At 54.6% G+C, this 22420-nt stretch overlaps 4 protein-coding genes across 4 annotated transcripts; 2 read left to right on the forward strand and 2 right to left on the reverse strand.

The window, feature by feature from the left end:
• Positions 1 to 1062: 1062 nt before the first annotated feature.
• SCP_0100290 (hypothetical protein) lies at positions 1063 to 12620 on the reverse strand (the record flags this gene model as incomplete). Its single annotated transcript, XM_027752269.1, has 27 exons — positions 1063 to 1727; positions 1785 to 2397; positions 2455 to 2551; positions 2606 to 2781; positions 2846 to 2981; positions 3037 to 3047; positions 3350 to 3526; positions 3581 to 4054; positions 4110 to 4157; positions 4223 to 4266; positions 6063 to 6213; positions 6266 to 6550; positions 6599 to 6754; positions 7616 to 8045; positions 8093 to 8204; positions 8254 to 8445; positions 8498 to 8889; positions 8942 to 9087; positions 9141 to 9485; positions 9541 to 10359; positions 10408 to 10663; positions 11015 to 11105; positions 11192 to 11300; positions 11360 to 11908; positions 11959 to 12126; positions 12174 to 12385; positions 12440 to 12620. The coding sequence occupies 27 exons, from the start codon at positions 12618 to 12620 to the stop codon at positions 1063 to 1065; spliced, it is 7035 nt and encodes a 2344-aa protein (XP_027608070.1).
• Positions 12621 to 13315: 695 nt separating this feature from the next.
• On the forward strand, positions 13316 to 16532 carry SCP_0100300 (hypothetical protein; the record flags this gene model as incomplete). The annotated part of the gene is made up of 7 exons (XM_027752270.1): positions 13316 to 13489; positions 13538 to 13833; positions 13883 to 14008; positions 14058 to 14173; positions 14225 to 14404; positions 14451 to 15415; positions 15468 to 16532. The coding sequence occupies 7 exons, from the start codon at positions 13316 to 13318 to the stop codon at positions 16530 to 16532; spliced, it is 2922 nt and encodes a 973-aa protein (XP_027608071.1).
• Positions 16533 to 16898: 366 nt separating this feature from the next.
• On the reverse strand, positions 16899 to 20676 carry SCP_0100310 (hypothetical protein; the record flags this gene model as incomplete). The annotated part of the gene is made up of 8 exons (XM_027752271.1): positions 16899 to 17268; positions 17335 to 17680; positions 17734 to 18025; positions 18075 to 19067; positions 19116 to 19571; positions 19629 to 20206; positions 20256 to 20475; positions 20527 to 20676. 8 exons carry the CDS (start codon positions 20674 to 20676, stop codon positions 16899 to 16901), a joined length of 3405 nt encoding a protein of 1134 aa, XP_027608072.1.
• A 186-nt stretch (positions 20677 to 20862) lies between these two features.
• SCP_0100320 (hypothetical protein) lies at positions 20863 to 22420 on the forward strand (the record flags this gene model as incomplete). The annotated part of the gene is made up of 4 exons (XM_027752272.1): positions 20863 to 20875; positions 20981 to 22177; positions 22227 to 22255; positions 22304 to 22420. The coding sequence occupies 4 exons, from the start codon at positions 20863 to 20865 to the stop codon at positions 22418 to 22420; spliced, it is 1356 nt and encodes a 451-aa protein (XP_027608073.1).

Genomic DNA, 22420 nt, shown 5'->3' on the forward strand with positions numbered 1-22420 from the left:
TGAACTTGTGACTTCAACCCTGAAGCATGTAGGAACCAAGTTAGTGATGCCAAAAAAATCTAGTATTGCAACACTATCTCTGCAGATCAGCGTGGTGCTCTACATACTACATAAGAGACTAGTCGCAGCTGAGTGATCAGGCATATCGTTGATCCTGCAGGTGATAGTGCCCCACTATACTGCGACTGGCATCGATGCTTAACGTAAGGAGTCTCATTCGGTACACGACTGTGCCATAATCGATTACCACCTTCAGCATGCAAAATGCTGATGAATCCGAACAGGAAACATCATCCACGAAGAGTCGCTCTGACTCTAGCAGCCTCCCGAAAGAGTCTAGGTTGCGCCGGAACACTTAGCTGCAGGTCGCTAATGCTTCCATTGAGGCACATGCCAGGACGCGTAAGCTAGTGATTCGAAGAATAGTAGTGAGCGGCGCACCTAGTACTAAGACGGAGCTTCGAATGCTTCGTGTCCACATCACTGGGAATACAATGGGTAGAGCCAATACGGAACCAGCGGATCGATCCATGGTTCTGAGTTAATTGGCATTGATCCTTGCGACAATAGCACGATATTCCTACTATCCCAGGAAGAAGTTCGCCACGACAAGTAGAGGAACCCGGTGATATGGTACAAAACGGAGAACCTTGTCCAGAACTATGACATGAGGCAAACATGGGGACGTTTGCTCGGCAGTTAACACGCGTACGTTCCTAAAATTTCGAGTCAACGGCGACAGCTGTCTGGCGATATCACAGCATGCACCTGGAAGCGCTGCAAGACAGATCTTGCGCGCAGATGGTAGTACGATACGCCCACATCAGCAAAACGTCACGATCTGAGATGGTCTGAAATCGTTCTGAATCCACCTGAACGTCTGAAAGTCCATCTGGACGTCTGAAATCTGTCTGGACGTCTGGAGCCCATATAATGCCCAGGAACACTCAGAGCGGTAAGGACAACCAATTGTCTCAGAAGTGCAGTTGACCTGTATGCGTCGCCATGTATCTACTACTACATACTGCAAATGCAATCACAATGTCTCCGACCTCACATGACCTAGAACGCTATCTCGTGAGCATGATGATCTGCATACTTGTTCACATAGAAGGCCTCGAAAGCGTCCAACGAGTCTGTGAATTCCAAGCCATCAGGGAGAAAGTGCTCCCCCGCGACTCCAATCAGATGGGCTCCGCGGACTATGCAGTCGAGATGAACGACAGCAGCAGATCGGCGACAGTCAGTGTCAAAATCAGGTGTGACAATCCACATGCCGGTTTCATCATCCGGTTCATCCCCAACAGGTGAGAACCATTCAACGAGGGCGCATGGCCACTCTTTCGCCTGCCATTTGAATGAGAAGAATAGTCGGGCACGTGCAACGTGCAGACCTCTCATCCCGTCCTGCGATGGGTCCTTGTCGGCAAAAAGGCAATCATGACGGGCCGGACCTGATTTCCATGAAGGCGTTGCACGAATCCGTTCACGATGCATCCCACCAACACCCGAGAGATCGCTTGGTGCATAGAAGGTAGCAACAACAGAATGAAACACTCGTACGCGGAGGTGCGCAGTGGAGAGGAGCGATGGGAGTCGGGGGCTATCGCATTGCGAGGGCATCTCCAGATGAAGCTGGTCTTGAAGGAATTGTCTAACGAGGTTGGGGAGGTGTGGATGATCGACATGAGCCCCTAACTCCACGATGGTGTGCGGGTATCCATGCTCTGCATGCCTCAAAGAGATTAGTTACATATCATGCACACAAAGGATGGTAGACGTACGAGATCGGCGTGCCATAGTCACTGAAGCAAGTACCCGAGGCCCTTCAACAACACCATTACCGTTCATTTCTTCTTCTCTGTCACTATCCTCGTCATTGTCCGCAGAACGGGAACCTTCCTCATTAGCCTCGTCAACCTCATCAATTGTCTCGAGCTTCTGCAAGGACAGCAGCACGTCAGAAAGACAGCTCCCCTCAAGCATCCCTCGGGCCGCAAAGTCAGCGCGCGAAGCACCCAGCTTGTCCAGACGCTGATTGGTCAACAGCATCTGACTGAGTGCCTCATAGCGACTTGAATGGCGCCACGGTTGCTTAACAGCCTTGATGTGCTTCGCCTCAGTGATCGAAGAGCAGAGCCCATTTGGAGCACCATAGTTCTCAATATGCCTTGGATAGTGATCCAGTGAGTGTTGTCGAGGCAAAGAGAATCCGTCTTCTCGAACACCAGACTCTTGAAAGATGACTCGGAAGTGATGAAACCTGTCAAGGGCACGCTGTACTTGTTGAATTGTGTCGTGAACAGAACAGCGAACAAGGTAGCAGAACTCGAGGAAGGCGCTGATTGCGCGCACCATATCCGGAGGCACCAGACCAGAGATCGCAGGTAAGTAGACCTAGTCATGTAGATAGATGTTATAAGTTTGAATCTGAATCGGCATCAATTCATGTACCTTCATGAGCGCCTTGGAGTCATCTCCAGTCCACTGCTTGAAATCACGGCCCTTCGGAAACCGGTGCAGACCAGGAAATGACGGGACTGCAGCTATTCTAGGCACGTTCAACGTTAGTCCAAAAAACTGATATAAATACTAGAGGGCTCACCTGTGGTCAATCTCGTCGAGATACTCTTTTCCGCACTCCTTGCCATGCGTAAGAAACAGATACTCACCAATCCAGGTCACCAGATGGTCTTTGAAAGTTCCCTTAATGACTTGATGCAGGAGGTCACCCGATAGCAATTCATGGATATCTGCACGGGGGAAGTTTGCAGTGAATGGCTAAGCAGAAGGTACAAGGAGTTAAATCGCTCGAACACAGCAGAATTTGCATCGAAAGACTTACAATGACATCGCTGACAAGGCCGTATTCATCCCACAATATGCCCGGATCAAACGTTCTGATTAGCTCTTCTGTGTGTTTGCGCGCACGTCGCAAACCTGGGTCTTCACTGTCGAGATTCTTCCTATGCTTCAAGCACCTGCCAAATCAAACAATGAGTACATGGGGCTTGCGGCAGCTTGGAGTACACACACCGGACACCATCCTGACACAACACATGAGACGAGTACCTGCTCTGGATAATCTGCAATATATGGTGCCAAACCGAAGATGACTCGCCGGAAGTGACCATCAGGACACCGCGTGACCTCAGGAGTTGACATTCCGGGGTGCAGACTATCCAGAATTGTCGCAAGACTTGAATGAAATAGTTGGCATCTGAATCTCCTGAACAGTGCACTGTCTGCATATTTACGCTCAGCTATGTCACCGTACAGTCTCAGTCAGACAAATTTGACACACAACGAAAGAAGTGCACATACTTTTTGGTATTGCCAAGAAGCCTACCACCATCAGCCCATCCCTGTGGGCACATTGGACATTGTTGAAGATGTTGCCGATGGAGAGGTAGAGCGGATAATATTCATTCTGCCCCGTTGCGACAGAAACAGTTGTTTTGTCACTGCCTAGGATCACCGGAATAAACATGGATCCGTGCGTAGCCTCATCCTTGCTAATGATGTCCTATCTTAGCATCAGCATCACGATCGGAACTTAAGAGACAACAAGTAAACTCACAGCTTGCCTCCAGGCCCACTGTCCTGACATTACATTGGTGTATTGACGCTTTCCTGAGCTGTCAAATTCACAATATGGGGCAGCGTTAAATTCATGGCTGAAGTCGGGATTTGCAAGCATGTTCTTGATGACCAGGCGGGGATCTCTAAACCAAACGTCATACGTCGTTGACATCCATGACGATGTGTCGTGAACAGGTAAGGCACCAGTGTAGGCTGCAGTAAAGGACCGCCATGGCACTCCTTCGAGTTCTGTCGCATCAATTACATTATACATATCCGCGTAGTCGGCAAATGGTGGTTCTCCACCGAACGGGAGAAGGGACGCCGCCCACAAATCCATGAGAGCGTTGACTTTTGATTGGGACATTTGGTCCCATTTGAATAGGAATTCGGCAGTCTCGAACTCGACCCGATTATCGTATGGTGTCCAATCATCCGGTGGAGCATTGGTCCTGGGTGGTGGTGGGGAGTCCTTCGAGATGAAATCAGCCCATTCAGTCATGTTTGTGAACTGGACTCCCATTTACCCTGACATTGTCATGAACTGGACAGCCAGCGGACGTCGGCCCATCGGTCTGTGTAAGGAGCTGTCAGCGATCGGCTCATGGCGATGAAGGGAATGCTGGAGCGATGGGCCCACCGCCATAGGAGTATTTCTGAGCGATCGGCCCACCGCCACTGGGGCTATTATAGAGCCGTCGGCCCACCGCCATATGTAGTGTTCTGAGCGATCGGCCTACCGCCATAGGTATATTTCTGAGCGATCGGCCCACCGTCACGGTGCTATTATACAGCCATCGGCCCACCGCCATAGGTAGTGTTCTGAGTGGTGGGCCAACCGCCATAGGTAGTGTTCTGAGCGATTGGCCCACCGCCATAGGTATATTTCTGAGCGATCGGCTCACTGCCACGGTGCTATTATACAGCCATCGGCCCATCGCCATAGGTAGTGTTCTGAGTGGTGGGCCGACCACCATAGGTAGTGTTCTGAGTGATGGGCCCACCGCCATAGGTAGTGTTCTGAGCGATGGGCCCACCGCCATAGGTAGTGTTCTGAGCGATCGGCCCACCACCACGGTGCTATTATACAGCCATCGGCCCACCACCACAGTGCTATTATACAGCCATCGGCCCACCGCCATAGGTAGTGTTCTGAGCGATGGGCCGACCTCCATAGGTAGTGTTCTGAGCGATGGGCCCACCGCCATAGGTATATTTCTGAGCGATCAGCCCACCGCCACGGTGCTATTATACAGCCATCGGCACAACCCCATAGGTAGGGTTCTGAGCAATGGGCCGACCTCCATAGGTAGTGTTCTGAGCGATCGGCCCACCACCACGGGGCTATTATACAGCCATCGGCCCACCGCCATAGGTATATTTCTGAGCCCATAAGCATGGGTCGCCTGAAATATCTGACTAGCCCGGGCATAGCTGAGTTATTTGCCTTGCCCTAGGTTGTCAACTGGGCTCGTATCGTGTCCGTGTCGTCTTGGTGAAGCATGGGTGGGTGAAGGAACATACCGGATGATTTATCAGGGAGTAGCATAGGTGGATGTATGAAACATGGAGATTGGTCGGGGGGAAGCATGGGCGGATGTATGAAATGTGGAGATTGGTCAGGGGGAAGCATGGGCGGATGCCACACCTTGTTGCCCGAGCCAAGAAGTAGACCATACGAAGTGAACAGATTGTACCCGAAGTCAACCGAAGAGCACGAAGTAGACGAGGATGCGGACGTGTGCAAATCAGCGTACGAGCCGAAGGACACCACAGAAGAAGGGGGCTCCGACGCCGAGTCGTTGCTCATGCGGCACCTCTTGCTCAGACCTATCGGCCCACCGCCATAGGTGTAGTTCTCAGCGATCAGTCAACTGCCATGGGCATATTTTTCAGTGATTGATCCACCGCCTAACAGGGCAATGATGGAGCTACCGCCAGCCAATAATTTCCACGTAATCCACCCATCATTCCCTCCAATTCTGGTTAGCTCACTATCAGCTCTCCTTGCAGTATCACACTCTCTCCCACTGTGGGAAGGGTTGGTGAACTGTGGCGAATATCCTTCGCCATCTGAACATGGAGTTCAGAATGACTTCGCCAAACTCTCCCAATTGGCATCGGCGTTTTGAGACATGCATCAGATACAATTTGGGATGTGCCCTTCTGGGTAGAGTATGTGGAGATGAATGGCGGTCCTTTCCACCGTGAGTAGGGTTGGCGAACTGTGGTGGATATCACTCGCCATCTGAACATGCAGTCCAGAATGACTTCGCCAAACTCTCCCATGTGGCATTGGCTTTCGAGCCATGCATCAGATACCATTGGGGATGTGCCCTCCTGAGGAGAGTATGTGGCTACTATGTTTCGCCTTACCACACCAGGTACATTGCCCAGGTTCAAAGACATGACAACCTTATATTCGACACACTACAGCACGAACGGACGCCTGGCATTGGGCGATTACATTCCTAACTCACGCAGCTGCCGCGTCGCCTCCTGCAGCTCTTCCAGCACCACATCCAGGTTCTGATCTGTCCTCTCGTGCAACCAACTAGTGAGGTTCGCGATGCGAACATGCAGCTGTTCAAGCTGCACCAGTGTAGACTCGGAGACGGTGTACACCTTCTCCTACGTTCTCGAGGTTCAGCAAGACTGTAAGGTGCTGGAACGTACCACTCACCCAGGGATCACCAAGTTTGTACCACCAGGCCTCCATAGGGCTCCCCACCGGCCCAACCTGACGATCCCATTTCCACCAGTAGTCGGGTGAATCCTCGAGTAGGTTCTTAGGACGAGGAACGAGGGTGGTGGGGCGTGGAATCGCCTTGACGTCAATGCTGATGGGGCGCAGAACTTCGCGATTGAAAGTGCAGACGGTGAGGACACTGGCGATAACTCCGCCATGGTCAATATGGTCAGCATGACCCGCCAACGCGAGGTCGCCACAGATACCCCTGACGGCGAACTGCACAGGACTCAGCAGGGTCAGGCGATATCAGCAAGAAAGGCGTACCATCTCCCGGCGCAAGCCTTCCTCCCAACGGACCTTGGTGAAGTGATCTGGGTCAGGCTCCAGTGCCAGAACAGCTTCTTGGATCCTCCAAGTGTAGACTTCCAACTGCAACCTCCCTCTGGAGAACAGGCAGGGGCGCGCATCTGATGTTGAAGACTGGGCAGACATGACAGTGAGTGGATGAGCCGAGGTTGATATCTGATCGACCTTATCTGATGTCTGATGTCATGCGATTGGAGAGCACATGCCGAGATGAAGCCCTCAGGCGAGGATGGAGGTCACTTCGCCAAATGTGATATTGGTGAGTAGGAATTACATACATGACGATCACTACATCGATATAGCAAACATGAATATGCGTACACCCCAGTGAACCCTGACTCAAAGCACATTTTCATCGCCCGCCCTTTCGTCCTCAATGTCCAGGGCGAGGATGTGGCTGAACGCGTCAGTGGCATGGCTGGCGAAGGTCCGCCACATACTCACTTGCCTGGCGGCATAGCAAACATGACCCCGCCAGGAAGGATCCGTCATCTCGAGCCAGTGAGCCCATCGTTCCGCATTCCGCTTGAAGGTGGCTATGGTCCAGGCCATTTCGGAGTGGACCAAGACACGCTCCTCCCTCCATCTCTCATATCGAGCTCTGGCACGCAGCCAATTCACTCTATAGACTGGAGGGTAAATTAGCAGGAGGCCTAGAGATCAATCGGACAATTACGAACACTCGTCCATCCATTCTGATGAACCTCGATCTCCAGCGACATCCATGGTCCAGAACCAAGCCAGGTTGACGTTCCTGAGCCCGGAGGTGCTAGCCTCGATGACGGCAGTCTTCACGTGCAGGTCCTTCTTATCCAAAGGGCGATAGAGGGCCAAGTCTTCATCGGTGGTGCCCAAGTGCATAATGGCGCGTCAGTTGGCAGAATAGAGCCTGGTGCAGGCCAAGACGGTCTGATCAGCAGCATGAACCTCCGCCTGTGCACGGGTCATGGTTCCGACGCTGTTGGCGGGACGAACCCTCTTGCAGTAGAGGTAAGACTTCAGTCCAAGCGCCATGCGAAGCTCGTGGAGGATGTCATTCATCAGGCCTTTGCGCAACTCCAACTCTTGGGCCGCCAGGGTCTGGAGCCCGTTGGCGACGGCGGCCACGAATCCGATCTGCGAAGGTAAATTCAAGGAAGCTTGCTCGGGTGGAATCGCATCCTCGCCATACTCAGCGTCCTCTGGGTGTATTTGAAAAGGATTCTCATCCAAGGAATCCCAGAGCGCACCATCGTCACGATCTTCCATGGCGGGAACGTCCTCCAACCTTCCCATGAACTTCTCAGAGCAACGTTGGAATGTGAGAATGCTGACTTCGAGGCGCTGACGGCGCTCGAGAGTCTTGAGGTCCTCCACCACGCTCGGATTTTGACCCGCCTTGCGGATATCATTCGCAAGCTTAAGCCTGAAGGCCGTCAGAGCTGTATTTTTGTAAAGACGAGGCAAACTCACTGTGCTTCTTGAATTCTGAGGCCAGTCGACAACCATCCGGCGGTGCCCTTCTCCAAGCCCTTGGCGGACTCCTCGCCCGCCAGTCTGAGTTGGGTGAGGTCTTTACCCGGGGCTTGCATTCACGTCAATTACATGCCACACGACGATGGAAGGATACTCACCCTTCCTGAGCTGGACATCGAAGGTGTCCATAATCTTCGGATCATTTTGGCGAGCCTCCATAGCGTCGTCGTACTCCTTCTGCCATGCCTCAAGGACCTCCTCATCTGTGGATGCAGATAAAGCTTCAAAGGACTCCTTGCTTCTTGGGAAGCCCAGGAGCACGCGTTTCCACTTTGTCATCAAGGTTGGCACTGTAGGCAGCATAAGGCAGGTGGCAAATAGGGAAGGAGGAACCAGGCTCACCCATGCGAGTCGTCTTCTTCCAGTTGGAGTCATTCATGTGATCGTCAAGGACTTCTTGGCAGTGAGCTTGGGTCATGCCCCTGGTACTGCCTGAGACCTCATTTGTGGGCGCCCACAGGGTCTCGATGACCTCGCCATCGACCATACCAGCGCCAACTATAAAGTTGGGCGAGAACCGTTGGAAGCAGCAATCTTGGTGTCCGTGCACATGAAACAAGCCGATGCCTTGGTCTATCTTGAGCTCGAAGGGCATCCTCAGATAGGCGCTGTGGCGGAAACGTTTGCGGACATGGACGCCATACTGGCACATGATGTCGTACATGATGAGGACGAGGGTGATACCGGTGAGGGTCAGGAGCGCATTGCTGAGAGAGTAATCCATATTCATTTGTCTGCAGAGGGTGCGTCGGTGAGAATGAATCATGACAAGAGACATATGTGAACCTTTCTCCCTTCTGGAAATTGATGACAGTATGAGGGACGAAGAAACCATGTCTGGTGCAAGCAGTGGCCCCGATTCCTGTGGCGTCGAGGTTGGCGCGATCCACATTGGCCTGATTGACAGCACGGTGCTCATGACAAGTGGAGCGCTGGTGGGCTTAGGAGTCAAGGGCGGAAGAAGAACGTGCAGCCAGACACGCACCTGATGGGACTCCATGGCCACCGCCAGATGAGCCTTGTAATCCTCTTGGCCGACCATGAATGCCTGGCCGTCACTGAGGGCAACGTCCTCCTCGGGGTGCTTCATCTTCATGTGCTCTGCACTGAAATTGCCATCTATGACAAAGCCGCATTTGAACTTCCACTGCACTGGATCCGCTTGCCAATCGAAAGGCAGGTTGAGCCCAGGCTGGGGACAGGCGGGACAAAAGATGGCGAGGCCACCCTTCTCCACAGGATGGAGGGCATCGTGTGAGAAGCCATGCCACTTGCGATATTTGAGTTGGCGCCATTGGCGGGACACCCGCATCAGCTCACGATAACGGTCCTGGCGAGAAACTGGCATGAACGGTTGGGCCATGGGAATGCATGTGAACACTTACAGGAACGGTGCCAGGGAAGGCATTGCTCGTGACCCGTTTGAGCTTGCTGTAGTAGTTCAATGCCGCCGTCTTGCACTCTTTGTTCTCCAGAAGGAAATCGTCGAGGACAGCGAATGTGAAGGCGGTATGGGGATCCTCGACGGTACCAGGGTAAAGTCCCATTTGAAGAAGCTGCATGTCACACTCCACTGCCATCTCACACTGGCACCAGTCAACGCCGATATGGTGAACGCCAGAGATGTCGACAATGACTATGATCCGATTCCCGTAACTGTCACGGCGAGGTGGCCGGGAGAGCACCAGTGGCACATCTTCCTCCCAAGTGGGATCGGGAGCATCATCGGTTTGCCTTGCTTCACCATCAAGGGTGCCTGCCAGAGGTGCAAAGTTGAATGGGACCTCGCCATCATCTGAGACCTCGCCATCATGTGCATTTAGGTCTTCATTGGAGGCATTCCAGAAATCGGACCCCGGGGCCACCACCGGCGCAGGGTTGTTATGTGCTGTGAAGGCGCCCAGAGGGCAGGGATCTCCGCCATGCCCCAAATGGATGCAGACGCCAACCCGATACAGTGATGCCGGCTCAAAATACTGACCCTGCCAATGCTCTATCCGATGGAAAGGAGCACGCTGATGGCCATTACGACAGCAGTCGGTACAGGTGAGCGGTCTGCCCATACAGTCCAGGCATCGCCACCATCCCTCGCCAACCTTGCATTCCGCACAGTTTCTGGGCTCAGGCGGGGCTTCCATCTCGACAATGGCATGAAGATAGTCATCACAGTGGGGTATCCAGTCCCTCATGAAGTCATTCTGGGTCTATCGCGCATGGTCAGACCGTCAGATGGTCATGGCGGGAGTGCCCACCTTTGTCTTCCGAGCCGCCAGATCCAGCTGAATCGGCACACCTATGTTGCCCAGGATGTCGCCATCATCCAAGTTAAACAAGGAGCCTGAAGCTGGAGCCTTCGATGGACTTTTGGAAGGCAATGGCACATTTGAACCCGTGGGCATGGGCAAAGGTACGTCCACATAGCGTACTCCCCTAGTGGTCTGCTTAGCTACCTTGGTCACAAACTCAACCTCGTCATCCAGGTCTACAACGAGCCTGCTTTTGTTGCGTCTGCTCATGGTTCAGGTCAGTGGGGAGTCGTATTCCAAGCCAATCGATGAGCATTGTGTCCCTATCGCACAACACGTGCAAATCACACACGGCCTTGCTGCCCATCAGACTACTCATCAAGGTGGTTAAGAATGGCTGCAATGCCTGGGCCTTATCACCTCGTGGTCTCTTTAGGCACCATATCAGCGTTATGCAGATAAGGATGCCATGTTGGTGAGAGGTCCGCCAATTGTATGTCGCTCTCAGTGCTAACTTTGCCTTGACTCGGAGTAGCATAATGTTCAAAAGGGAAACGTGCACTTGCACCGCGCGCTCGCCAACGCTGCCGCCATCTGCCCCACTAGCACTCACAACTTCTCGACCGAACACATTTCACCACCATCTCCGCCAACTTTGAGGTCCGCCAACCATATGCTGCCATCAGTGATAACTACACCTTGAGCTGAACACTGTCGAGATGTGAAATGCGCACTCGTACCGCGCGCTCGCCAACCTTCAGCTAGGATTCGGAAATTCGAGACTCCATACATTTCGCCATCACCTCCGCCAACTTTGTCCCACCAATGAAGCTGCCATCGACAGTCTCCATCCCCTGCATAGTGTTCTCGTCTCCATCAGTCTTTGGCATGATGTCCCTCTAATAAGCGAGCCAGTTAGGACCTGTTCTGAGTTAGGAATGCAGACTCGGTGATGAACTGTGCACATGCCAATGTGTGAGGCGTAATATGAAGCTTGCATCCAGTGGGGCGCCGGAATGCCTAGCCTGTTCTGGACACCCTCTCGCATAAAGTATGCATAGACGAGCCTTTCGCCATCTGCTCGAGTGACGCCATGACGAATCGCCTTTCCACAGAAGGCTATGACAGTTCCAGGACTATAATCGATGGTGACATGCATGGCGGGGAACTTCAACCACGCGCAAGTGTAGTTGCCCAACGTCGCCAACAGGTCGTAGAAGGTGTATCTTGTCTTGCTATCTCGGTGGAAAGGAGTTTCCCGGTTGGCGATCACCTGGAGTGCATTGAATGGCGACGACCAGTTCAGCGCCATCTCTCGCAATTCTGGGTCTTGCTGGATCAAACCTAAGCACTGGCGTCCTGCGGCATATAGTGTTGGGTGAATGACGGCCAGGATGGCACCCAGCAATGCGGAGGAGTCATGAATATCACGCAGCCAACTTCTTCCACCCTCAAGCTTCAGGCTGGCGGAGGTCTCCAGCCTCCCAGACTCCATATGCTGCAAAGGCTGTCCAGACGCAAGGCAAATGGCGTGGCGAGGAGACCCACCTCTCTTACTTGTTGGAACCAACCTGGCGAGAGACACAAGGAGCCCGCTGGGAATTGGGCACACTCCTCAGGAGGCAAGAAGTACAACGGGTTGTGTCGCCAACTGGCGGTGGTGCTGGAAGGCTTACTGGCTGCCATTGCTGGGTGTAGGGCCCTGGTCGCTTGGAGCATCTTCGTCTGACAAATTTGTCAGATCACAGCGCAAGGCTGGGCAAGCCACTCACCTGGCGGTCTGGTATCAACACTCTTGGAAGTATCCAAGCCAAGATGCGTCCGTGCATGTCCACGAGGGTGGCAGGCTGGTCTATGCGTATTTCGCTCTCACCAAATGGAGGAGGCCACTTCCGTTCCAGTTCTGCCTCGAGGACTTCATTCTGCCCCATGGGCTGAATCGAAAGGCTGTCGCAATATCTATCAATGTCCCACTGCAGCCTTACTATTTCAATGGTGTGATCAGTGTGATCAGACCTGCAGCAAGACTAATGACTACCAGGATTACGGATGGCCTTCACAAGAGCATCTGCAATGCCATTGCACTCCAATAGGAGGGCGGATGGCATGGACGGAGGCACTTCTATAGATGGCGCAGAATGGGCTGCATGAGTGGCCAGATGGAGCTTTCGGCGGAACATGAGCTCCAAGACTCCTGCTATCTGATCGGTCAGTGGCATGGGTGACAGATTGCTCATCTTGATACTATCTGCCAATCAATGGGACGATTACAGCATGCATCAGTTGAAGGAATGCACAGGTGTATGGCGGGCTCAGGCGGTTGGCTTGCAGATGCAGGGGAGAATGTAGGAGGGGCCAGAATGGCAAAGAACAGTATGCATTCATCTGCCTGCATATTGCTTGCAAGCACGCCCCTTGCACATCTCACATGTTCATCATGCCGCCGAGCCGGACTTGATGCCGCCATGCCAGATCACGGGCTGGGTGGTCCGCCATGTCTGGGCCCTTCGTCACCGCCATCTAATTGGCTGAGCCTAACTCCGAGGAAGCCCTTTATCCCACAGATTGGCATGCAGATGATCGCCAGATTGCCTCCGCCCAGCATTCGCGAGATGAAGTTGGCGTGGTGTGCTCTGTCATAGAAGCGGCATTCAACATTGCCTTTCACCAGGCATGAATGCTAGTGCATACCTACTACCACCTCCCGCCACTGCGAAAAATACACATACAATGCTTCAGCAGTCACCACACACCATGGCAAGGAGGGTAATTGGTGTAAGCCCAAATGGGCCATCAGCACGTGCATGTTGAGTTGTGGGCGGCCGACGAGGAAATGGACAGAGCGCTGCCCGTTGAACTATCGACCCCCTTCACTGCCCCAACACAAAAATCTCATCCTCGACATCGAGAAAGCATGCCAGCGAGATTTGTAATTTTGACGGAGCATCAGCCCATACTCTCTGAGAAGCTGCGGTCTTATGACACGGCAGATGCCAAGGGACGCAAGACTCTGGTTCAGAGCTTGCGCCAGAAGCTGAAGACACAGTTTGTCGACACGTCAAATTATGACGACATCATTGTGGAAACTGTGAGCAGTGTTTCATGTCTGTGAGGTCCCCACTAACTCTCACTGCAGAAAATCCGAGAGTGGCTCAATAACCACGCCCGCCATGCGCAGGAGAAAGCGACGAAAAAGTGTATGCATGTTTCTGGCAAGCCCAATGCCTTCAAGGTGTGGGATGCGCTGGAGAGGGACAAGGTGACTGAGGCCGCACGAGCACTCGCGACAGATAAGGGTTGCAATGTCTCCAAGGTGTGGAGAGTCGCACGGAGTGCCGAATGGACAAAACTGTCCAAGGAGGAGCAGAAGGTGTATGAGGAAAAGGCGGAAAGTTGGCGCAATGGCACTCTGGATGATAAGACGAAAATGAAGTGCGTACCTCCTGTCACGTAGCATAAGGCAAATCCTGACCTAAGACAGGCTGAGGGAGCAGCGAATGATGCAATATCTGAAGAAGTTTGCCAAGACTATGTGGGACACCATGGGCATTCGCATGGCATTCATGCTAGCATATCCGAAGGAAGCGGGGAGTCTGAAGGTAGAGATGTGAGCGTAGACCGTCCGACTGTCGCCATCTGCTAACCCCCGAGTGAAGGGTGGAGGTCAACCACGCCATCACCAATGGAACTCCATTCGGGGCCTATCCTGGGTGGCTGCGTGCTTACCAGCCTCTAGCAAAGGTGTTCTCTGAGTGGGCCAAAGGCGAATACGGTAAGAAGACCTCAGTTGCATTGTCGCTGGCACACTGACCTGATTCCTTAGGTGTGACTGAGACTACGGTGACGGTGAAGAAGACACCTGCCGATTGCATGCGGGCCATGGACAAGATTCAGTTGACGGCCAACGGTTTTCCTCTGCTCCCGTCGGTGCCCGAAGGTATGGCGGAAGTGCCTCTCAAGGTGATGAAGGTACAAGTTCGAGACTTCATGAATCATCACTACGGTATGACACTCCCACTCGGTGTTGAGAGATGCTGACCAGTTTACAGCATTGGCGAAGGGTGTTCGGAACTGCAAGTCGCCATGGACGAAGCTGAACAGCATAGACGACATCAATGAGGTTATTCCAGCGGAGATGCTACCTGAGAACTTCCAGTGGATCGATCCCTCAAAGATGACAAGTGTTCCCGTTCGTGCCCTCCTCGACCACTGGCGGGCACGCCAAGAGGAACATGGACCTGAGCAGACCATGCGATTCACCCAGTACTTCGACAAGGATGGCGAAGCTGCTCCCGCCAAGTATGATCCTCTTCCACCACTTGACGGATCAGCACAGGCATTAGAAGAAGGATCTGAACATGAGGTCCAAGAAGCGCTCACACCGAAGAAGGCGGGGAAGGCGAAGAAGAAGGGTAAACCTGTGCGCAAGGTCACGGGAAAGGCGGCATCGAAGGCGACAAAGGGCAAAGCGGCCCCTGGCGGAGCCAAAGGCGGTGGGCGTAAACGCAAGACGAAAGATGCATACGACTCGGAAGATGATGCCAGAAGCAGCCAAGACTCTGATCGGAGTTCGTCAGATATACCCAGCATGGCTTCCGAAGAAGATACGGCCAGCGATGAAGATTCAGGGGATGGCGAGAGCGTGATTGCGAATAAAGCGAAGGGCAAGGCAGTCGCCACCACCAATGGACGTAAGGCTAACAATGGTGGTGCACCTCAAGCGAGTGGTAGCGGCGGTGCCAAGATGAAGGCAAAGCGAGGTCTCCAAGACCTTCCTCTGGGCGAACTGCACAGATTTGACACAGAGGAGACCGATGAAGCATGGAGTGAACTGGAGCCCAGTACAAAGGAGCTCAGGCTTGAGCTTCAAGGCCGAGCCCCGCGTCTCACTGGCGGGAATACTGTGGGGAGTACTGTGCCCCACCTCGTCAAAAGGAGAGACGTGTTTCTCGCCACCCTTTCTGTCGAACCGCGATACCAGGATATGCTGAAGCAAGTCAAGATTGCGACTGTGGTGAGCTCCTTTCGTGGGGATTCATATACACTATTGATCATCCGTCATATAGCCCCAGGTGTATCGTTTCGCCAGGTATGATCCGATTCCCTGGAGCGAATGGTCGTATGGCCAGCGCTACCTCCCGCTGTCATTTCATGCGGTGGACAACTTTGACATCGTTGAGAACTGGTTGGGCGACAAACCATGGCTGACAAAATATCGGTTCTTACATCCACAGGGCGTACAACAATCTGCACTCATGATTGGTATGGCACTGAGGGACCTCACACGATCTCAGTTCATTGAGGAGGGCGAACCGACCAACCTTCCCGACTATGTGGTAAACTCGGCGATCTCATTTGACGCAGTAGAGCAGCTGCTTCGCTGTTGCGAGATCATTACCTTGGACATGGTGGAAGGGAACATCACCCATGCCATGGTGAAGCCAGTGAGCAAGCCTGCCATACGCGGTGCCCCACAAGGTGGCGATGGCCTTGGGGGCCAGGAGGAGCAGGAAGGTGATGCCTCTGCAAGAACTCACGATGGCGCTGCTACTGCTGCCAAAGTTCACAAGGCTCACCAGCCTGCCCCCATAGCTGACAAACCAATCATTTCAAGTGGAGGAGACGAAGGGCCGAGCCAGGAGACCAGTGGTGGGGCCTCTGACGATGGTGAAGAGGACGATGCACACTTGTCCGTACCTAGCAGTGGTGCTGAACGACCGCCACCGCCTCCGTTTATACCTAAGACGAGGAAGGCGGCAGCCACGGAAGATCGTCCGTCAGGTCAAGCCAAAGCGCTCCAGGGAAGGTCGATCACCGATGCCCTTCAGAGTAATATCCCCGGCAGGATCACTCGCAGTCAGCATCAAGCGATAGATGAGTCGCCCGCCAAGAATACCCGCAGTCAGCATCCACTAGGAGCTGTGAAAGATTTGAAGAAGCTTCCTGATCCAAAGCGGAAACGTCAACCAGCACGTCCCGAGCCCGATGGCAAAGACAGCTCTGGCGAAGACAATCCGCCACCTCGGAAGCGTGGACGTGGTACTCGGGATGAGTTGGTAGTGGCCTCGCCGAGGAAGAAGAATGCGAGGGCCGAGGACTCGGATGATGGTGACAAGCCTCCCGCAAAGTGAAGACGAGCTCTGCCTCAGACCCCGGAGGTCAAGGACAAGGGAGAAACCAAGCTGAAGCCGGTCCGTCTGGGGAAAGCAGCCGCCAAAGTGAAAGAGAGTGGCCAAGTTGGCGCAGGTCGCAAGACCCGCAGTGGCGGCACCAGACCTTGACAATATAACTCCAGTTCAAAGTAGACTCATAGGCTTCCACATTGTTTAATGTGACCCATAGATCTACATAGGTAAAGCCATGGAGATGGTGGCAATGGCGAGGGGAGTTGGCGAGAACTTCAGCAGGCATTCAGTTGACTTGGAGTGGCGGTGGCGAATCGAGTGCATGGAGATTCCATGCTAGGTTAAAAAGCATGTATATCAATACTCTAATGACTACACATTGTGGCTATCTGGGCGAAAGGCGGTGAAGACCATGGCGGAGTCGACCTTCTCTCGGAATGCATCCAGAGACTTCGCCACCAGCGAGGTTTCCTCTCTCGCCGTCGCCACCTCCTTCCCCACCTTCTTCGCTTCATCCAAAGCGGACGTCGCCACCGCCATCGAATCCTCTTTGGCGAGCGCCAATTCCATCTCCAGCTTGCTCGCTTGAGCGATCGCCTCTGCCGCCGAAGACCTGAGCTCCTTCTCCATGCTGTCTGACCGCGCTGCCTGGAGCTCCATCGAATGACGGAGGTCGGCCAATTCGCCCTGCAGCTTGTCGACGTCCGCTTGGCTCACCGTCTGGTTCGCGCCTTGCTCCAACCTGTTGACCTTCTCCTTGAGCTCTGGCAGGCAATGTCACTTGGCGACGAGGTCCGCCACCGCCAACTTCACGCTCTCCTGAAGCTCGATGGTGACCGGCCTGCGAAACTCCTCCATCGCCAACTTGACCTCTTCGTGAATGCTCCGGGCATTTTCTTGAAATGCGGATGGCGGGTTGATTCGCTGGAGTGCCGCTGTGATCTCTGCCTTGACGGTGTTGAGGTCCGCCATCCTCTCCTGGAATTGGACTTCCATCCCATCCTTGTGCGCCAGGAACTCCTGTCGCAACTTGGCACAATTCGCGCAGTCATCGTTGGATGACTGCGAGGTTTCTTCGCCACTGGGGGTGTCGCCTTCGTTCACCGGAGCGGGACTTCCTGTAGACACTCGCTGGACGTCGCGCAAGTGGGGTGCTGTATCCCTGGTCAGCGCTGTATGGATTCAAAGCTGTGGCGGGCGCACTTACCCTTGCTGGTCGGAGGCACTGCTCTGAGGCGGTTCGCCTTCACGTCCCTTTTCGCCTCCACCTCCTTCTTCGCTGCCTTGCGGTCCAGTGGGGCGCCCCTCTTAGCTGGCCTTCGCCCTTCATCGAGATGTCCTGCCTTCGCCAATGTGGAGGACTTCGCTCCCTTCGATGCCTTGGATATCTCCAGGGAGGGCGTCACCTCCTGTGCCACCTCGGCAGCTCCTGCGCTCATCTCGTGGGGCATCAGCAGCGAACGCCGCCGATCGTCGTGTGGCCGCTCCAAGGACGCGCGCTGTTTCATGGTTACATTGACTCCAGCTACGACAAGATGTCCTGCTTACCTCATCCTCCGCCACCTCTGCCTGATACTCTGGCGCATCCTCTGGTTCGTCGGCGACTGGTGTCAGCATGCGCTTGCTGCTGCTAGCTTGCGGCGGAGCAGCTGGCCCTGTTTGGAAGGCCATAGCCCGCACCGCCTCCATTGCCAGCCTGGCGGCTTCCTCCATGCCATCGCCTTCCACCAGAGGCATCTTGGCTGCTGCCTTCGGAGCACTCACCTTCACCTTCCTGGTGATCACGGGCACCATTGGGCCCGAGCGACCTCCCATCGCCACCCTTGTCGTCTGCCCGCCCTCCTTCGCAACAGACTTGGCAGGCGGGACCTCATCCGGCTCACGTACTGAGGTCCTGGTGACCTCGCCACCATCTTGCGCACCTGAGTTTTGGCTCCTCACCGGCTTTGCCTTGGGTCCTGATTTCTTACCTTCGCCAGGTTTGGCGACCGCACCAGACTTGGCAGGCGTGCCAGACTTGGAGACCTCGCCAGAGTTGGACAGAGCCACAGCTCCAGTGGCGGTGGCGAACTTGGGGGCGCGCTTGGACTTCGACAATTTCTCCACCGAGGCCTCGCCTTCAGCGTTGGCTTCATAGGGCGTGACGGTCGCCTTCTGCTTCGTCGCCTCGACCTCCTCGCCACCCTTGACCATGGAGCTGGATGCTGCAGCATTGCGCGTCTTGGTCTTCTTCAGCGGCTTGCGCTTCGACGCTCCCATGACCATGGGTTCTGCACCGTCGGGCTCATCGGAGTCGACCTTGACGTCGTATGGAGGTGGCGACGTGGGCAGTGGCTTGCCCTCTACCACCAGCGCTGCGCACATCTCTTGGAACTCACGCTGTGCGGTGTGTGAGTTTCCTCGCAGGGGCACGCCGTCCATGTTCCTCGGCGCGATGCTGCAACTGACGCCTCGTGCTGCACATTCGAGGCAGCGACCGAAGTTGGCGGTGTTGAGCTTGCATGGCCACTCTTTCTTCTGGCAGCCAACGCAAGGGACGAGCTGCAGGAACATTAGCACAGGTCAATGTCTCACAAGATCGTTACTCACCGAATCTGTTGCATGTGCCCACATGAAGTCAGACACGCGGGTGGACGTCTTTTTCCACATGTCCTTCTGCGACACTGTCACCTTCGCCTTCGCCTTCACCATTGCCTTCCCCTTCGCCATCGCCTTTGCATTCCCCTTCGCCTTTGCCTTCGGTGCGACATGAGGCGTCGCCGTCATCCTCGTTGTCTGTTTGACAGGTTTGGCAGGGGCGTTCGTCTTCGCAACACCGTCGTTAGAGTCCCCTGTGGTCTTGGCAGGTAGATTGGAAGGCGGTGCCGGAGTCTCGTCTTCGCTTTCGATGAACTCCTTGCTCTTGTATTCCTTCGTCGCACGCTTCTTCTTTGGCGGCTTGACGGTCGGTACTTCCTCTTCATCGCTTGACTCCTTCGCCTTCCTCTTCCCGCTCTTCTTCGTGCTCACCTTCGAGCCCTCCACCTCGGTCTGCACCATCCTCTTCTGCGCACGCTGCGCTCAGCCAGAGGTGGTCGGGGCCTCGCCTTTCTCCTTTGCAACCTCGATCGGCTTCATCCGCTTCGTCTTCGGAGCCACCTCCTCATTCTCACTCTCCTCACTCGACTCTGTGATGACCACCTTGCGCTTTCGGAGTGATGGGGCAGCTGGTGAGATCGATATTGGTCTGGCAGTTGGCGGAGGGGGCGACGCCGCATCGACCTCAATGGATTCGGGCTGGCCTGCACCCAGCACGTCTTCCGCCATCTCATCGTCGTCATCTTTGTCGGCATCGTCGTCCTCGTCACTGTCGGCATCGTCGTCATCCTCGCCCTCCTGCTCCTCTCCCTCTCCCTCTCCCCCATCCTCTTCCTCGCTCATCGCATGCGCCGCCTTCCCCTGCGCCTTCTCCTTGCTCTTGCCCTTTCCCTTGTCCTCCCCCGCCTCCACGTGGATGATACGCTCACCCACCATGCCTGTCCCGATGTCATTGTCAGCTCTCTTCTTGCCTTTCCCCTTGGTGATGAGGTCCCCGGTAGCCAGGTCCTCCTCGCCACGTCCCTGGGTGTCGTCATCGGCTGGCACATTGCCCCAGCCCTCCGCTGGCGTACTCTTCACTGGTGGCAGCTTGCAATATGGATCTGGTGCAGTCAGTGTGTCGCTCGACGCCTCACAACGCTTGTGACTCACCTTCAGTCCACCACTGCCTTCCCAGGTCCTCACACTCCCCATACTCGCGCACAGCCAGAGGGTACCTCTTGTATATCCTCTCGTCGTCGTTCGATATGTGGTCCAGCCGCGCCAGGGCCTTCTGCTGGTACGCCCGGGTGAATTCCAGCAATGCACTGATGACGATGCCAGGCATCCTCAACGACTTCAAGGGCTGCAGGAAACTCTTTTCAAGCCGACTCTGTGTGGCATATTCGGTGAGGGTATGCCAGACCTGCGACCGATGACTTACCACTTCGAGGTAAATCCTCGCCTCCCAGTCCGAATAGCGAGGGTCGTCCTGGCGAGGCGCTGCTGCAACAATGGCCGTCAGTCGCGCGGCCTGCAGAACATAGTTGGGGTCGATATCCAGAGTCATGGCGAGCTTGGCAGAAGAAAGCATGAGGGTGTTTCAAAAGCAGAGGTTGCAGTACAGCGGAGGCGGAGCAGACGACGCTATGAGCTGGCAGACGCGATCTGCACCAAGTTCAACTTCACACGCCACGCGACCACGTGCTTTGCACGTGATCGCTGGACTTGCGCGATTTCTCAAGTCTCTCAAGGTCAGTGTGACCTGCTGCAAGTTCTCATGGCTCCCAACAGTAAGTTCTATTGCTCTCCTTGTGGAATCTGACTCTTTTGTGATGTTATCTGACCTTTCTATGTCATATCAATCCCCTTTCTACAAATGATCTCCCACGATCCAGGACTGATCGAAGACTTGTCTGCTCGCCACAATCTACCTGCCATGGCCAGTGACGCGGAACCTCCTGACACGCTGGACATTACGATGGGCGAGTCGGATGAGGAGGATAGTATCGCTGAGCCCCGTCGTCCACTCATTTCGGATCTCCTTGACTCTCCTGGATCTGCCCAGATCTCCTTGCCTCTCCACTCTGCTTCTCAGACACCCCTCACGCCCCGCCACACTACCCCGTCCCTGGCGGCTCCATTTGCACCATCCAACTCGCCACATGAGCATCTTCACCGCCACGCCTCGCCAAAGGTACAGGCGTCATCTGGATCTGTGGCGCCTGTGGAGGGAAGTCGCGCACTTATTCCTGACCCTCTGGCGCCAGCTTGGGATGAAAGTCGTGGCAGTTCGCCAATCCATAGGCGTGCACTCATCTCAGATTCCACCCCCACCGCGCCCGGTGGAATGTTCGACTTCGACACTCCTGGCATCTCGCCAATCCCTCGACGCACCCTGTTGGAAGCTACTCCCCTTCCTCCACCAGCTCACACTTTTGACTTTCGCACTCCTGACACCTCCCAACTCCCTCGACGATCACTCATCGCTGAGCCCCTTGACGCTACACCACGTACATCCATCCACTTTGATAGTCAAGCAAGTACGCCGATGGCGAGGGGTATGCTGGTGGACGAGACACTTGACGCGGAACCAGTGCCGAAACTGCTGGACTTTGACAATAGTCCTCCCGCCACGCCAGGACGACGGCGAGCTCTGGTGATAGACAGCCCTGGCGCGATGCCTGTGCGTAGCCAGGTCCGGTGGCTAAATAGTCCCAGCACTTCGCCTCCAAAGAGGCGGCCTTTGTTGGACGATGTTTTAAGTCCACCGCCTCTGCCATCGGCGCCCTCTCACTCGCCAGCTCGCACTTTCGATGACAGCAATTTCCGCCACGATGCGCCTGTCATTCACTATATGAAAGGCAGCATCGAGCCAGTCACTGTTACTTCCAGGATGCCAAGTCTGGCAGCACTTCCAGATGAGCTGCCAATCTATCGTCCCACCCATTGGAAACAGGTTCCAGGCTTATTCCCAGATACCACACAGCTGCTGCCAATGGCAGTCCCTGGAAAGACGAATGCCACTTCTGGCTCACAAGTGGCCCGCCTCAGTAGATCGTTTGCGCAGATCGCAGCAGAGGCAGACAGTTCCAGTGAGTGCATCCCTGGCAACCTTCAGTCTGATGTTGACCTTATTCATAGTGGACGATGACGAAGGTGATAGCTTTGCGGTTAGTTGTCGTCGCGCCATGTTGCGGGAGCGCATTGTACGTCTTCAGCATGAGCTCAACCTCACTGAGGATATGCATGTTGCGAACCTCAATGCCAGCTCGACCGTGTTCCAAATGGGGTACATTCTGAGGGACATTCGTGGCGAGGCGTATCGCAGCAACTGA

Source organism: Sparassis crispa (assembly GCF_003851025.1).
Source record: "Sparassis crispa DNA, contig_000000F, whole genome shotgun sequence".
NCBI lineage: Eukaryota > Fungi > Basidiomycota > Agaricomycetes > Polyporales > Sparassidaceae > Sparassis > Sparassis crispa.